The sequence below is a fragment of the Mirounga leonina genome, unplaced genomic scaffold (assembly GCF_011800145.1).
Source record: "Mirounga leonina isolate KUSES-001 unplaced genomic scaffold, KU_Mleo_1.0 Mir_107, whole genome shotgun sequence".
Taxonomy (NCBI): domain Eukaryota; kingdom Metazoa; phylum Chordata; class Mammalia; order Carnivora; family Phocidae; genus Mirounga; species Mirounga leonina.
The window spans coordinates 2,531,717-2,549,122 of NW_023270233.1; the positions used below are offsets into that span (position 1 = coordinate 2,531,717).

The following is a 17,406-nucleotide window of genomic DNA, read 5'->3' on the forward strand; positions in this document are numbered from 1 at the left end:
AAAAAAAAAAAAAAAAAAGGAGAAGATAGCAGAAGGGAAAGAATGAAGGGGGGTGGAAATCGGAGGGGGAGACGAACCATGAGAGACAATAGACTCTGAAAAACAAACTGAGGGTTCTAGAGGGGAGGGGGTGGGGGGATGGGTTAGCCTGGTGATGGGTATTAAAGAGGGCACGTTCTGCATGGAGCATGCACAAACAATGAATTATGGAACACTACATCAAAATCTAATGATGTAATGTATGGTGATTAACATAAAAATAAAAAAGACATATTTGTTGAATGAATGAATGAATATACTCCTGTCTTCAACTTGCAAATCATCTATCTAGACCTGTATGTCTAAGACATAGCCACGAGCCATGTATGGCTATTGTACACTAAAAATATGGATAGTCTAGATTCAGATAGGCTGCATATGTAAAATATACACCAAGTTTCCAAGACTTAGTACAAAAAAAATAAGATACCTCAGTAAAGTTTTTATATTTATTACATATTGAAATGATAAATTTTGGGGTATACTGGTTTAAATAAAACACATTATTAAAATTGGTTTCACCTGTTTATTTTTACTTTTTTTTTACTGTGACTACTAGAAAATTTTAAATTATATTTGTATTCTGCTTTCTATTTCTATTGGATAGCATCAATCTAATGCCATTAAGTCTTGAGTCACTTGCTTTTATGTTCCAAGTTCATGATTAAATCTAGTTTTATCTCTCTTTAATGTATAAGATTAAATTAAGCTTTAAATGCAGTCTTTTTAAATGCCAGTTTATATTCATGAGATTCTAATCAATTATTGGGAGTCAGAAAATTTTTATATCCAGATATGAAATAATCCATACACAAACTCTCCTAAAATATGGCTTCCCTTGAGTCCTTTTCTGTGGTGAGAAGCAACTGCAGCTTTCCAAATACATTACTGGATCATCCAGTTCTTAAGATGAAATCTAACCTATTCACCCTGGCAATCAAATATTCAAGGGTATTGATCAATTGCCTTTATCACATTTCATGCTTCGGCCAACTTAATGACCTAGATTTCATTTCTAATACATTCCTGGAACATAGGAATGAGCATTGTGACTTTAGTCACACTTGTATCTCAAGTTGGAGTTCTAGTTTTTTCAAATCCAACTCCTGCCTAGTCATCAAGTTTTGATGTAAATATTACTTATATTGTTTACTTCCTACTAAATTCCCAAACTACTCTAATCCCATATAGTTTTCTCCCTCCTCTTAATTCCAAAACACTAATATCTCATTCAAAAATACCTACATCTGACTATGGAAAGGCTCTGACTTTTCTATAATTGTATTACTCCCCATTTCCCTGCATTCCAAACACCATGAATGGGAAATTTATAAAGAAACCTCTCCAACATGGAAAGGTCACTCACTGTATATTCAGGTTAGGTTTTTAAGGATCATGGTCATCATGAGCTTTAGCTGAAAGAGGATTAAGATGTTGAACAGTTTCTAATCCAGAGAGTGGGCAGTCACACCTGTGCTCTATATAAGCAAAAGCATTCCTGACTTAGCTATAACATCCCTTCCCCAACAAAAGAGGAGAGCTGCCAAGATGCTCACTGAGAACAGTTGTTGGTTTGTGCACAAGTATAAGTATGGATTTGTTCTTTTTATTTTTTCAATTTTTTTCTTTTTTGGGGGGAGGAGGAAGAACGAGATGGGACTCTAAAAGCTTTATTTATTTGTAACTGAGCATATTCTTATTTGATAACAGATGATCAATTAAAGCAATGTGTGACATTCGAACAGGATTCTGTTAAAAAGCAAAGATAGAAGTAGAGCTGAGAGATCTAAGCACTTCTTGCAAACAGCAAGAGTCCCCTCTACAGCCTTCTCTCTTGGCACTGGGGCTTTGCTAAATCTGGCTCGCCATTTTGTGAGTGGGAACAATCAGCTTTGTAGGTTGGAGGAAAGTATTATAATTAAATGTCCACCCACTTTTTCCTTTTTGATGAAAGGCTCCCATAAAACTTACTAAAATAAGGTGCATCAAGACAGATGAATTTTTGATGAATAAGTCAAAGCACTGACAAAGCTAGCTTTTCACATGGAGAAACTTCTCTAATTCACAGAAAATCTTCAGGCCTAGATCATTAACACTGTCATATTTAATGATAATTGACATGGTAAAATCCATGGGATAGACTGGAGATGTTACCTTTTTAGTTTGTAGCAACTATGTAGTGTTCAGCATGAACTGATCACTGAGAACAAATTGTAGTATGATTCAAGAATAATAGTGGAGTTTTTAGAAATTAATTTTAAAGAAATATTAAATAGCAGCCATTGTAATAAGCAATGCATGTATTGAATGCAATGGCATTCTTCTGAATAACAATTATATTATCACATTAAAGTTACAAACTATTATCTCTGAAGTGGGCAAAGTTCTTTAAAAATGTTATCTTATTGTGACATATTCCATATTCCCTCAGGAGATCTGGAGTAGAGTTTATAGTGTTTGCTTTTGATAATTGATGGCAAAGGTGTTTGCTAATATCATTGTGAAGAATTATTTTCAAGTATTCATGTGCAGTAGAATAGGAAGGCACCCTACCAAGTAACTGGGCTCAGACATGGTCCCAAGTCCAGTTATTGGAAGTTAACTTTTTAGAGAGAAACAAAAGTGAGTTAGTGTTATGAATGTGTTCCTTCATTCAGTGCAGATTTATGGAGTACTAGCTGCATAGACTTGGCTAACAGAATAGGCTCAATGTGACGACAGATAAAATTCTTACTCTCTAGAATTAGTGAATACTTTAAATTTTAAGGTAAAATCAATATTTTAAACTTCCTGTTTAATAGGTATTATTGGTGGAAGTCAGTAGAGTTAATGGTGCCCTATTTCACCATCAGTGCAAGATCAAATATTGGGGAGTATAATTCAATGAGCATATTTGTCATTAAATTGCTAATCACGATGTAAAGATGATTTTTAAAATGCCAACCTTTTGACTCCTTCTTCTCATCCCTACTGTGGCTTGGTGGATCCAAAAACATAGAGTAACTTGGATGTGCAAAGTAGGATAAGCTTTGCATAATAATTACTTAGTTCAGCATAACTAAACAAAATTAGCCATAAGGATCTAGGTTCTCCAGTTATTGACACTACCCAGGGTTTTATAACCATCATTTCACCCATGATCATTTTATACCAAACATGATAATATAACAGGAGACCTCAGACATGACCCCACTAGAGGATGGGAAAGTTCAGGCCCAATTTACTGGCCACTCTTCTCCTCATTCCCACTTTCTTTTCTCCAATACCCCAAATCCTTTTGGTTGCCTAATTTTTTTTTCTTTGTGTTCAAATCCAGGGTTTTTTTCTTTCTTTTTTTTTTTTTTTGGTAAAAGTTACAATTTTAACCACTATCTAAAGTGTTCCTTTAACAACATGGAGTTTTTCTTCAAAGATCTGATAGGAATTCTTTAAAAATGGACTTTTCCAAGTCTTACTGCAACAAGTTCACTGATTTTAGATTTCTCTGACAAACACAGTTGAGGTATCAAAACCCAGACATGTTGAAAATAGCTTTTCCTTGAAGTCATTCAGAATCTAAGATTTTCTGTCCTGCTCTGTCAAATTACCCAGTTTGGGAATAAGATGAGTCTAAGTAGTCTGGGTGGAGGAGGAGTAGGGAAAACAAAGGTGGAGGGTTGGAAACAATCTATACAAAGTAAACTTACAATGTCTTCTGAAACATATATTTAAGCTCTCCTATTTCCCTGGACTCTGTCACAGACACTTTTGGATCAACGTTTGTAGTAAATTAATGATGATTTTCTCTGTTGCCTTGGTTAGATAGCTCCTTTCACAAAGAACGTTTCCTGGAAGATAAATGCAGTGTTCTTTTTTTTTTTTTTCTTCTTGATATATATACAAACAACCTAGTGGGCAAGCTGTATACTTAAAAACCACTTTCATTTTCTCCAAAGTCTATAGCTGTAAGAAAATTAGAGTCTTGGGGCGCCTGGGTGGCTCAGTCAGTTCTCTTGATTTTGGCTCAGGTCATGATCTCAGGGTTGTGAGATCGAGCCCTGCATTGGGCTCCGTGCTCAGCGGGGAGTCTGCTTATGCCCCTCCCCCTTTCTCTCTCTCTCTCTCAAATAAATAAAATAAAATCTTTAAAAAAAATAAAAAGAAAATTAGAAGTCTCTCAATTGTAAAAAGTATTTATCATAGAATTTTAGAAACTGACAGTGACCTTAGACATTATCTCGTTAACCTTCACTTTATATAAAGCAAATGAAGTCCTGAGAAGAGAAGTATAGTAGAATAAAGGTGGCCACATACTTTGCTATTCTTTCCACTGAGAGGTGAAGTCTCACACCTCTCTGCCTCCCCATCTGTTTGGTCAGGCTCCAATAATATATAGTGGAAGTGGTATTCTGCCAATTTCTGGGCCCAGGCCTTAAGAGGATATCAGTATCTACTTCCTGTCTCTGACTTGCTTTTGGGATCTCTCATCTCTGAACCAGCAACTATTCTGCAAGAAGCTGAAGCCACATAGAAAGGCCATGTATTGGTCCTCCAGGGAAGAGCCATGGCTAAGCTCCCAGCTGATAGCTCTCATGCACTTTCAGTCATGTGAATGTGACATCTTGTATGCCAAGCCCAGTCAAACCTTTCGAGGGCTCCATACCCAGCCAATATTTGACAGTAATCACATGAGAGAACCTAAGTGAGAGTCGCCCATCTGCCCAGTCAACCTACAAATCAGTGAAAGAATAATAAATGGTTGTTTTAAGCCACTACGTTTGGAGATGGTGTGTTATGTAGCATAAGCTAACTGGAACTGAAAATGACTTAAGCCAGTTTCTAAGTAATACGAAGAATAAGAATAAGAATAAGAACTGTGATTCCAAAGCTCGCATAATCTCATTATATGCATTAAGGGGACTTTCAACATTAAATGAAACTCATTCTCAGTCCCCCAGGAGCTCAAAATTACAAAATCTTTTATTCTTTCAATATTCATGTGAAATATGGAATTTTCAAGATCCTTTAATTTTTAAAACATTATTAGAGCTCTGTCTTCATAATAATAAACCATCATTTCACAAAAAATTAAGGTATCATTCTCAAGCATTCCTTCAAGGCACAGCTTTAGTAATAAGTGTCATGGAAGGAAGAGCTCCTTAGGTAAACTGATTTGGGGAAATTCTGACTTAAATTAAAGAGGCCTTCTTATCTATGGATTTCTCAGAACTGTAAAATCTCTAAGAGATTTTAGAATTTTTCCCCAAAAACTGTGATCAAGAAGCCCTTCTTTACTGAGCACCTTAGGAGTTTTATGTTTCACAGCAACACTAAACTAAGAAATAGGAATAGGGATGTAACTTTTTTAGCAGAAATCAACTTTTACTTTCAGAATATTTCACCAAAAAGCTGTTTTCATAATTTGGTGTGCCTTCAGCTTAGAGAACATATTTTTAGAAAATATGATTATGATTGTCAGGAGCTACACTTAGTTAGGTGCCTTTAATGATTTGTTCCTTCTGCTTTGCCTCTTACTTTAACATTTTCCTGGGGGGAAGACTGAATACATACTTGAGGAATGAATACAAGAGGGAATAAATAATATGAGAAATATAGTAAATAATTGAATGAATTAGTTAAAAATTGTAAGCCTGGAAATCAGCTTCGGCTCTAATTAGTCTGGTCTGGGTTTGTACCTTTATTTCCACCTAAGGTCAATGGGAATTATAACAGTTACCCTGGTCTCACAGAGTTCTTGGGAAGTTCCAAGTAGATTTCAGAGTTGGAGGTAGGTCAGTTTTAGGGCTGAAATGATCTGTAATTATCTATTTATCAACTCCTTTCACTTTCTAAATGTGAAGACTAGGAACCAGAGAGTTTATAGTGCAAATGCTAGCTACATTGGAAACTTCCTTCCCAGTGGATCTACATTAAAGACATTGGGAAAGTCCTCTATTTTAATAGATGTTATATAAAATGCTGTGATTCTAATTCAGGTGGTGTCTATTTCTGACTCACATGATTTTATAAGTAATTTGAGCCCCCAAACATATTCACCACAAAGTTCATGGCCAGTATATGAAGGTGTGGCAGTCAGAACATTTAATAATCAGTATGGCATGGTGCTGCCAATGAGAGCAGACACTAGCCATAAACAACAGTGCAGTCATACTGATGAGTCCTAGCAGTAGATCGGCTCTGGTATATGAATCCAATCAAGCACAGTTTCCCCTTTCCACTACCGGTTCCTGGCCGTGTGAGTACTGTCACCTTACTGGTGTTAGAAATCCTTCCATTCAGACTCTCTTATACTGTGGCCGCCTTACTGAGCCTCATAATACAATAGGTTCTATTATCTGTTTCCTAGAAATTGTCTAGCATTTTATGGCTCTTTCAGCAATATGCCACCTTGCCCCCAAATTATGGGGCATTTCCATGCTTCCAGCTTCCAAGATGAAGAAATTATAGTTGTATCATCTCCTCTTGCCTCTACTGGGACATGGACCAATCTACTATCCCCACTTATTTATTCCGGATATTTCTACCCCTGTATATCTGGCATTCTTTTTCTATAGTCACGTTACATGGTTGAATATAATTGAAAAGGCTGACAGAGTAATACAGCCATGAAAAGATGGTAGAGAAATAATAAAATGGCATGAGGTAAGTATTTAATACTTTCATGTTAGAACAGGAAGAAAACCTTTGTAAAGATAAAACAAAGTATCTGCACTTAACAAGTTTGTGTGTGTGTGTGTGTGTGTACCTTTTAAAAAATATACATAAAAAATACTGAACTTGGCTTCATTTGTAATAAGTTTTCAAAAGTTTTTATCTGAGTACAATTCAACTGTAAAAGGGGAATGAGAGCTTCATTCTCCTGGATTTAGAGTAGTTACAGTTCTAGCATGCTTACCTCTATAAGCCTGCTGGTGTGTTCACGAAATATTGAAGCATATTCTTTTATTTCCTTTTCTCGGCCATTCTTGGCAGCTTCAATGAGAACCAAAAGTGGGACTGTTGTATCCAAAAAGGAGTCTGACACATGATCTATAATAGCCTTACGGAGCTGAGGAGAAATAAAAAAATTCACTTTTTTTTTCAGAGAATTGTTCATGTTATTTCCTGTTTTTACAATCTCAGTAGTTACAAAATTGATCTTACACATTTTTACACAATCTCTGAACTAATATTTAAGACTGTGTATGAATGTCACTTACAAAGTTAAAACAAACAAAATATCCAAGGAAAAATAATCATTGAGCAATAGCTCTCTTGCTCTCAAAATGCACTATTTTTTTCTTAAATTATATCTAGCCCAGAGGTCAGATTATAAATGATAATACTCCATTTTCCCTCAAAGAAATTGTACTATTGTAATGTTTATGCATGTGTACAAACAACATTGTACATCATGTATTTTCATAATTACAAAATTATGAAATGTTTTCTACTTTGTTGGAGGAAGTGATGATAAATTTTGATTAGCTAAATTGTAGTCTTCATGGTAATTAAACCAAGTTAGATCACCGATTATGCCAGTTGATAACAGATTAATAGAGCAAGGAGAATAATAAATGAGTTTGATGTCCAATTTTCTTCATCTGCATTAATTATTCTTGCCCTTACACCTTAAATTATTAAACAAGTATAACATTCTGCTACAATTAGTTCTTTTAAATTAGATTATGTGTAAGCTCATAAATGACAATCAGGCAATTACTTTATTCAGCAGATATTTTCTGAAATTTGACACTGCATTGGAAAATTAATGCATTGTATTTATGTAATATTGAGTCCTAAAGGATCACAGTATCTTAAAAAGTTTCATCCAACAGTGTCAATGACTATGAGTGGCTCTCTAATTTTTAGTCAACCTCCTTATTTAATTTAATAACCTCTGCACAATAAAACAAAGAGATGAGTAGCTATCAGACAAGAAATGTATAATTTGCCTTCTGTGAAAATTATGTTTTAGAGCATTTTTTAAAACCAATAGACAATTACCCTAGTTTTGGATTACATGAGAATGCTACTGTAGCTGCATTAAAAAAAAAAAAAAACACCATCTTCCTATAATATTTATAGGATAATAAATCCATAATAATTATAGATTTCTGGGATAAAAAAAATACCTCCGCCTAAGATGTTACATCTTAGGCAAAAGAACTGTGAGATTTTCTGGCTTCTAACAATTTCACAAAGGCTATGGGAAATCCCCAAGGAAAGAATCTGCTTAGCATGCAGAAAGGCAGATCACTAATAGCAACTAATTAATATTGTCTGAGCACTTACTAAGACAGAGTGCAGAGTGCTAAGGAGTTACAAGGCAAGGGAAGACCTTGAGTGAATGAACAATGTATTTGATGTCCATAAAGAGTGAACCAGAGAAGTCAGGCAACGAATCACAAGTTAGGACTTGAGCTGGGAACTACAAGTTATGCTAGTTCCAAATACGTAAAAGTAGAAGGAATCTCAGAGGGGGAACAGTTTTCAATTATCATCCCTCCCTTTTGTTCTTTTTTCTTTCATTTATAACTAGGATATATAGAAGGAGGGCTAAGAGGAGATCTGCACTAAAGATATGCAATTAATAGCCAACATACATATGGGAGGTAATTCAAACCAAGGAGGCAGATAGGATCATGCACAGTGAGGAGATGTCCAAGAATAAAATCTTAGGAAATATTACCATATATGGGAATCACGCAGATGGAAGAGTAGGATCTAAAAAGAGACTGAGATGATGGTCAAAAACAAAGAGAGCAAATGACCAACAACTAAAAGAGAAACTTTCAAATAAATCTACGTCAATGCTCTCTCCAAATGAACTTATGTACCAGATGCAATTATAGTACCCATATTATGGACTTGTTGAATCTTCTTTTCTGTGTATTTGATTCCATTCAACAATTATTTCTAAACATCATTTCCTTACCTTTCTACCAAGAGCAAGCTATTATAAAATATAGCAAGATGGAAATGCATGGTCCCTACAATCTAACAGAGAAGTGAAAGTCATTAAATGTTACAATAAGGGAAAAATCAGGAAACTGACAGCAAAGAAATTTCAAAAATATAATGAGTTTCGGAGTCTAATTTTAAAGGTAAATTAAATAAAATGAACTAAGACTTGTCTAATGGATTTGACCACTAAGAGGCATTGATTAACTTAGTGAGAGAAGTCTGAGTGGAAAAGTAGAAGCCGGAGTCCTATTGCAATAGTTTGAAGAATGAATGGGAGATGAGTGGGGGTGGAGACAGTGAGAATAAACTCCTATTTCTAGTAATTTGTTTATTACATGAAGATGCAAGACTTGGTATTAACCACATTGAGACACAGGTTTGAAAAGTGATTGTTTCTCATATAAAAGACTTTGATGTATGTTCCCATCTACAACTATACCCAGAAAGTTAGACCCTTCTCTTGTGCTTTTAAAAAAATACATTTTGCTTTGTCACATAGAAAAATCTAGAGAGATAGTAAGTATTGTCCCACACTGTTCCAATGTTTGTAAATATTTGAATAGTTACAGCAATCTCACAGCAGTGGATACATTTGCTTTGGTCTGTGCATTTCCCCTCTGTGGTACTACCATTTGTCTTCCCTTTATTTTAATGGTATTTACTCCCCTGTTCTTTTTTTTCTTTCCAAGGTTTTCAGCTATGTTTTCACTGCTATTCATTCAATCCTTCATTCCATACAGAAGTGCTAAAACATGTTGCAAAGGTGAGGCTTGAGGTACAGCTAATTTACTATTATAAATAAATAAATAAATAAATAAATAAATAAATAAATAAATAAATAAATGCTTTGGCTAAATTAATTTTTTTAATTAAACCATGTTAGAAACACATTTTTTTTTAACTTTATACTAAGACATGTTGCTAAGTACAAAACACAGTAAATGAGAAAAGGTGTACGATGGACATGTGATATTATGTTCAGTAAGACAAGACATAAGGACTGAAAAATGAGTTTACAAATAAGTTTTATGCCAATGCTTTCAAAATTCTGTTGGAAAATGGGCCAGAATTACCTGACATACTATAATTCAAATATAATGAGCAAAATGAATCTTCTTTCCTATAGCTGTATATTCATTCAGTTTAACAAATGCACTTTGAGCTTTCTCTCTAAGGGCAAGGCACCATTCTAAGCAACCTGGGAATGTCAGGATAACAAAGACAGGGTAATATTAGGGAGTGAGAGGTGCAAAAAGAGTTTGATGAGTATCTTAAAAGAAGCATAAATAAATAAGAAACAATTAACTTGGATTGTTACGGTTAAAAAGCCTTCTGTAAAGATGAGACATATGTATTCCATTTTAAAAGCTGAATTACCTGTTAAGAGTAGGGGTTGGGAAATGGAAAGCATAGCATTGTAGAATAAAGACTATCATAAGCTATAAACAAATAAATAAATAAATAAAGGGATCCTCAAGACATCACATGAATTTAGTGTGACTAGAACACAGTGATAGAGTAAGGATTGAAACAGGATTTCTTAGGTACAGTAGAGGTAATGGAAAGCATTTCAGGTAAAATGAACAAAATAAGACAAAAAGATTAAAAGATGATGTCTCAACCACTGGACCAGTCTCTGATTTCAGCTGTTGCTGTAAGGGAACAGTTCCTTATCCTTTCAAGACATCCCACCTCGAATGCATTCCATGCTTCTCCTTGTTATTCTTTCTTAGGGCCTGCTCCAAGTCTCTGTGAGAGTCTCAGCCCAAGCACAGACAGCCCGGAAGTTCTGAAGAGGGAACACCACTGAGAACAACTATCAATCAGTGGAGATGGGAGCTGCCAGACAAAATTCCTGGTCTCTATCCACTGGTTAGACAATTCTGGGAGACATTCCGTCCCTTCTCAGAGATCCTTAAGTTCCTGCTGCCTACAGTAGGAACCCCAAATAGCATATTTTTTCCTCCTTCCCTGCCTGTTCTCTTCCACAATTCCAAAAAGCATGTTCTCTTACACATGCTTTTTGGAATTGTCTCTTAAATAAACTACCTGCGCTAAGGCTCTGGTCTTAGGAACTGCTTTCAGGGGAATCTAATATAAAATAGACACATTTGTCTGGTGATAATGTTGTTTGATCATGTACCAAGTAACAGACTCTGATATTTTATATAAACTACCCATTGATGATCATACTTTACCACTTCTGCTTTGCACACTACTGAATTTGATTCTGTCATCCCCTGTACTGACGTTGAAAGAGGAATTATTATGAGAGAGGACTAGAAATGCATATAGGGACAAGATATGGAATGCTTCAAATGCTATGCTAAGTAGTTTTCTTTATATGTTCTGGCACATTCTGACATATGGGATTTTTTTTCATTTAAATTGTACACTCACCTATACCTGTGTATAATATGTAAGAAGCCTCTATCTTATTAATTTTCATATTATTTTCCCACCCAATGGAACAACTCCTTCCTTTCACTTGAGTGATATACAAAAAACTTTAAAGAAGAATCCAACATGCCAGTGTAAAAACAGGACAACTTTAGAAGCTGCAGCACTAAAATCTGAAGTTAGTGGGAGGCCAATAGGAGTTAGACGTATGTATTTTCAATAAGTATCTGTTTGTGGCCAGGCATAAAAGATGTCAGGCACAAAATCAAACTGAGGGGTTTTCCATCTTTTCTCACTATGGTTTAATAACAGGCTTTGAGACATCAATTTTTCTATTTCCCACTGATGTAAGTGGTTTGGGATCTCAAATAAAATAATATATTTCTCTACAATTGAAACCCAAAAGTGAAAGCTGTATGTGAAAACTATAAGATAGCACTGCCGCCACCACCACTATATAAGAGAATAGAAAGAATGAAATTGTGAGGGAAGAGGAATGGAAAGAAAAGAAAGTGTCTCAGAAAAGAACTGTCCTCAGGGAACTAGAAAAAAATTATACATGTGTATATTAATGCCATTGTAATTTTAAGTCAAATAGCAAAATGTGACTGTCACAACTCAATTGACTATTAGCAACTAAATCACCTAATAATTAATTCAACGTATACCTACCGTGTCAACTTAATGATACTTGTATCTTATGGATTGTTAATATTTTTTTTAAAGATTTTATTTATTTATTTTTGTGTGTGAGAGAGAGAGAGAGCACGAGCAGGGGAGGGAGGGGCAGAGGGAGAAGCAGACTCTCCACTGAGCAGGGATCCTGATGTGGGACTCCATCCAAGGACCCTGGGATCATGACCTGAGCCAAAGGAAGATGCTTAACCTACTGAGTCACCCAGGTGCCCTGGATTGCTAATATTATTTCATTATGAGGATGATGAAGGGGAGGTATAAGGACATACATATTTTTTTCTAAGTGTGGCACTGATACTACCAAAATGGAGAAGAGATGCATATAGCAATTCAACAACTCAGCAACTAAAAAGTCAGCCAAATTTTTGTTTTATTTGTGTTTTATCAGAACCCTATTTAATTTGACATACCTCAAGTCCTTACTTGGGCATTTATAAAATAGGCAATTTTTTTCCTCAATATACACAAATAAAAATTTTAACCTGCCTTTAGTGAAATCAAATGTGTGTTTCACTCTGCATAATACAGTAGAAATGAAATATATTCAATTGTTTTAATTTTTTAAACAAAGAAATGAGGTTTAAAAATCTTCCTCCCTTACTAAGAATTGTAATAGGTGTGCAGTTCTCAAATAAGTGATGGGGAAGGAGACTAAAGGAAGAAAACATTTTAATTAAAAAAAACTTGTAAAATAAATAGTAAGGAAGAAAAAAAATTAGGATGGTAAAATCAGTTTATTAGGCACTGGAAGTTCTGAGGGTGAAAAGGCCATTATCCCTGACCCCTCACATGGTGGTTACAATTTGGGCTGGGTTGGGTGGACTTGGGTTCAAACCTTGGCTCTACCAGTTAGCTAAGTGATGTTCAGTAAATTGACTCACCTGAGAAACTGAGATAGTAATACTATGGCATTATTTCTTGTTTCAGAAATAAAAATCAATAACGTAAAGACTAATGTAAGGAGTTTGTAGAGAGCTTTTCAAAGCACTACTAAGTGAAAGACGTTGTTATAACTATCATTTTAAGGATATGACATCCAGTGGGAAGAAAAAAATCCATTAAAAAAGAAAAACACATGCAGAATATGATCACTACTATAAAAGAACTATGCATGCGTGAGTGCTCCAGAAAGAAAGAAAATAATAATTCCAGCTACTGATAATGGTAAAGGTTTCATGGGAAAAGTAGCATTTACATTAGTCTTGAAGTTCCTCAGGTTGATTAGGGGCTAGGTGGAGGAAGAAGAGGAGTGGGGAAAGCACCAAGTTAAACAAGCCATATATACAAAGACACATGTGTTTTGGGGGTGGGAGGTAATGGAAAATTTGGTGAATAGTAAGTAGACTCTTTAGTCAGAGAACAGGTTAATGTGTGGTTTGGTGAGGAGGAGGAACTGAGAGAGTCAAAGAGAAGGAACATTACAAATAATGTCAATTAAAGTCATGGCCAAATCACAGACAACCTGGAACACCATGCCAAGGACTTTTGTCTTTGTTCTCTCTGATAACAGGCAAGAAAGTCACAAAGCAATAAGGTTCATAGAAATAAACACTAAGTCACTTTCTGGGTCATTTCATTTTATTGTCCCAAAATGTGTAATTTGCTTCCCCTCCCCCCCATAGATCTGTCTAAACAATGTATCTCATAGAAATATCTCATGGAAATTCAATGATTCTCTGAACCAAAGCCAAAATGTTTCTGTGTTGCTGATGGACAAGCCATGGGTAAACAAGGAGATTAGATAAATGGGCAAGAAGATGTGTTCTGATTATTGTTTACTAAAAATAAACATGCAAACAAAAACAGATCTACAACAATATATGAACATTAAATATTCCAAAGAAAAATATTTTAAGGGTAGGGACTTTCTTCTTCCTGTGTGCAAGAGTATATATAAGATGCTTAAAACAAACTGCTTGATAAACATCGCAAGAATAGGAAAAGGTGGAGATGACTCATGTTGCTGTTAAACTAGTTTTTATTATTGCAAAAGTATAAACATCAGGATGGAAAATGAAGTCCTAGGGAGGGCAAATAAGGATACTGAAAACAAACCATAGCAACTACCTCAATGACATTGAAGACCACAGATATCTCCAGAGACAAATTTCTAACAATACCACATCATCCTGTACACATATATCACTTCTTGAGGTTCTGTTGGTCCTCTTAACCTGGGACAGGATTCATGACCATTCTTATCTATGGAATGGGGAAGAAATAGCATTCCGGTCACTTTGGAGCTTAAGCATTAAGAAGGTCTGGCAGCTTCCATCTCTCCTTTCTTGGAGCCCTGAACTATCATGCAAGAAATCCAGGCTACCCTATGGGAGAGAGAAGTTGCATGAAGGGGTCCTAGGAGATTAGACACCATATGGAGAGTGGGAAGAAGAAGCACTGAGGCCTCAAACACCCAGCCCTGAACCCAGACACAGTCACCATTTGCCTGCCACTACCTGGGAGACCATAAGTCAAGGGTACAAATATGGCCCTGCTGACCCCCAGCCAACCCATGGAATCATGAAACATAATAAAATGGTTGCTGTTGTTTGTAGTCCTTTGTTAAACAACAATACTTAATCAAAACAATGAATATGTTGACCCATAGAAACCATAGAGAATTTTCATACTTCTGGAACACAGCAGTTTTTTACAAGCTGGTAATATCCCTTTACTATAAAGAAAAGTATTAGTAATCCCCCATGTTCTTTCTATATCTCACTGATGTTAGTGAGGGGAAAACACATGTAGAATTGCAAAATAAAATACAAGATGCCTGGTCAAATTTAAATCTCATATAAAAACACTATTTTTTAATATAATTATGTCCCATGCAATATTTGGGACATAATTAAACATGTTTGTTATTAATCTGAAATTCAAATTCAACTGGGTATCTTGTGCTTTTATTTGCTAAATCTAGTAATCTGACACATAAAGGATTGATTTATCTTGACTTTTTTTTAATTAATGGTTCCTAAAGCTTTGGGGGTATAAATGTAGATTAACATTTTGTTGAAGGCAATAGAGAGGGATGAGACAGAAATGAAAGACACATTGTTGATAGCTCACAGAACAGCTTTTCCAAGTCCCAAGAGGAGCCGATGGAGTAGAAATCCTCAAGAAGATTGAGAATAGAAGTCCTGCAATGAAGAGGGAGGATGGCGCTTTGGGTAAAAGTTCCTGAGTTTAGTGTAGGTTATGACCTGGTGTAGGTTCGATGCCCCTTCCTCCTTAGGCAGGCCACCTCACCACAGGCGTGCTTTCTCATCTGCATTATAAGACAAGTTGAGCTAACTTCTTTTCAACTCTTACATTCCATGATTCTAAGTGCTGACAGTAGAAATAGAATTCACATTAAGGCCATAAAGTTGAGAAATTGGAATTTCCCCGACCGTCAGAATTGTTTTTTTTTTTTAACAGCTAATATTAACTGGCTGAGGAATCCCTATTTATTCAATTTCCAAATCTACTTCTGAATTAAAAGATTACTCAGGCCATTTTACTAAATCTTCCCATTAAACTACAATAATATATTGCATTAAAAGCTTATGGTTGAAAAGCTTTTGCTTCTCTTTTATGAGTTAATGGTGACCAAGTTGAAGTTGTACATGAAAAACAACTCTGGTTACTATATAGTGGAAAATAATGGAAAGCAAAGGTCTTTGAAAATAGCTAAGTCTTCATATTTCTGGGGGGAATAATCTAACTTGTGGCATAATACTGGACTTCTAAATTATCTAATGAAATCCTTCCTAACCCTATGTTACCGATGACCTAAGGCTACAAAGTAGCCTTAGCTTAAGCAGCAACTAATTTTTGAAGCATTCTGAAAATAACTGAAAGAGCAAATTGGTACATTTCTGATTACTAGCTGTTTGCTATAAGCATATGGATGATAAACTAGTTTCTAATGTAACAGATTAAATTCACCAAGAAGAATTAAATTCTTCTTCTTCCCGCTCTCCATGTGGCGTCACTAGGGAGCAGGCACTGATAGGCATTTCATTTAATCCTCACAGTCCAATTATGTATTATGAATTCCATTTTAAGGTTTAGAGAGGCTCAAAAAGATTAAATTTGTCCCCGAGATCACACAGCTGATGAGGGCAGGGCCAGCATTTGAATGTAATTCAGCCTGATATTAAGTCACATGCTCTTTCTTCTACTTTATGTTTGCCACAAAAATGGTTGAGGTATGTAAATATGGAAGGTACATATTTACTCTTGTTTTGTTTTCTAAATTAATTGAAGAAGGACAAAAACAAGAAGGAAATATTCTAGCAGTGGGAAAAAGTTCATTTTGTACGGTGTTTCTGTCTCTATGCCTCTCTTCCCTCACCTGTCTGCGAAGGTCTCTTGTCTTCTTACACATGTTGTCTATAGCAATATTCAGGGTATTACTCCTTTCCTTTTTTCCAGCCTGCAAAAGAGAAAAAAGAAAAATGGCATAAGCAATGGTATCAGATTACTCTTTATCACTTAGCAATTTGCTTTCTAAATTTCCTGAAAATAACAGCTTGAAAATTCAAGAATAGGTTTCAAAACTGCTATGATATTGCATATGATTCATGAGCACTTCACTTAAGACTAAGTAGAATGGTGATTAAAGCTCACATTATTTTCTTCATTAAGCTTCTGTAACATTTCTTATATGGGGCTGGGTTGCATTCAGTGTGGCAGTCGGCAGAGCATTCTCTCCAAGAAACTCTGATCTTCATTCTTAACAAGTCGACTCTTTAACCTCAAAGCACGCAATTACTTTAAAAGCATTAGACGCCCAATTTGTCAACTTCCGTGGGAGTTTCTGAAGTCATTTTCATGGTGTATTGTGTAAGTTATGCAGAGCCATATTGGAGTTTTGCTAAACACCAAATAAAATATGCAGTGCAAATTCATACAATTTGCAAAAGTTGACCACAATTTTAGCTTACAATATTCCAAGAACAAATTGTTTCAAGCAGGAACTGGATGCTGTTTTTGGCTCTTTAAGATAATTTGTGCAACACCTTTGCATTTCTTTAAGCAGAACAGTTTTCTGTTATATCCTTAACCTAAATCTTTAGGCTATTAAGCAGAGAGTCACCTTGGTTGGTATTTTCTACACATTACTTTTGTGGGAGAAAACTGAACTGAATCTAATCATACTTTTTTCAGTGCTATCTTGTATAAAAAAGATTGAAAAAAATCATTATGCGATTCACCTCTAAGAAAATTGCTACCATTTAAATTAATAAACTGAATAGGGCTCTTGAGAGGAGACCTTGAAAATCAGGAAGGTAAGTTTAAGCAGCTGATAACTGAGGGAGTTTACAGCACAGACTC

General features: G+C 35.4%; 1 protein-coding gene across 1 annotated transcript in view; it reads right to left on the reverse strand.

Annotated features, from left to right (window-relative positions):
• The window catches only part of LOC118018595 (catenin alpha-3-like), a 1,827,095-nt gene that overhangs the window by 838,309 nt on the left and 971,380 nt on the right, over positions 1–17,406 (reverse strand). The window contains exons 9-10 of the mRNA XM_035017231.1: positions 16,424–16,504; positions 6,935–7,087 (exon numbers count right to left, since the gene is read on the reverse strand). Of these exons, the coding sequence (XP_034873122.1) occupies positions 6,935–7,087; positions 16,424–16,504 (234 nt within the window). The remainder of the gene's footprint in view (positions 1–6,934; positions 7,088–16,423; positions 16,505–17,406) is intronic.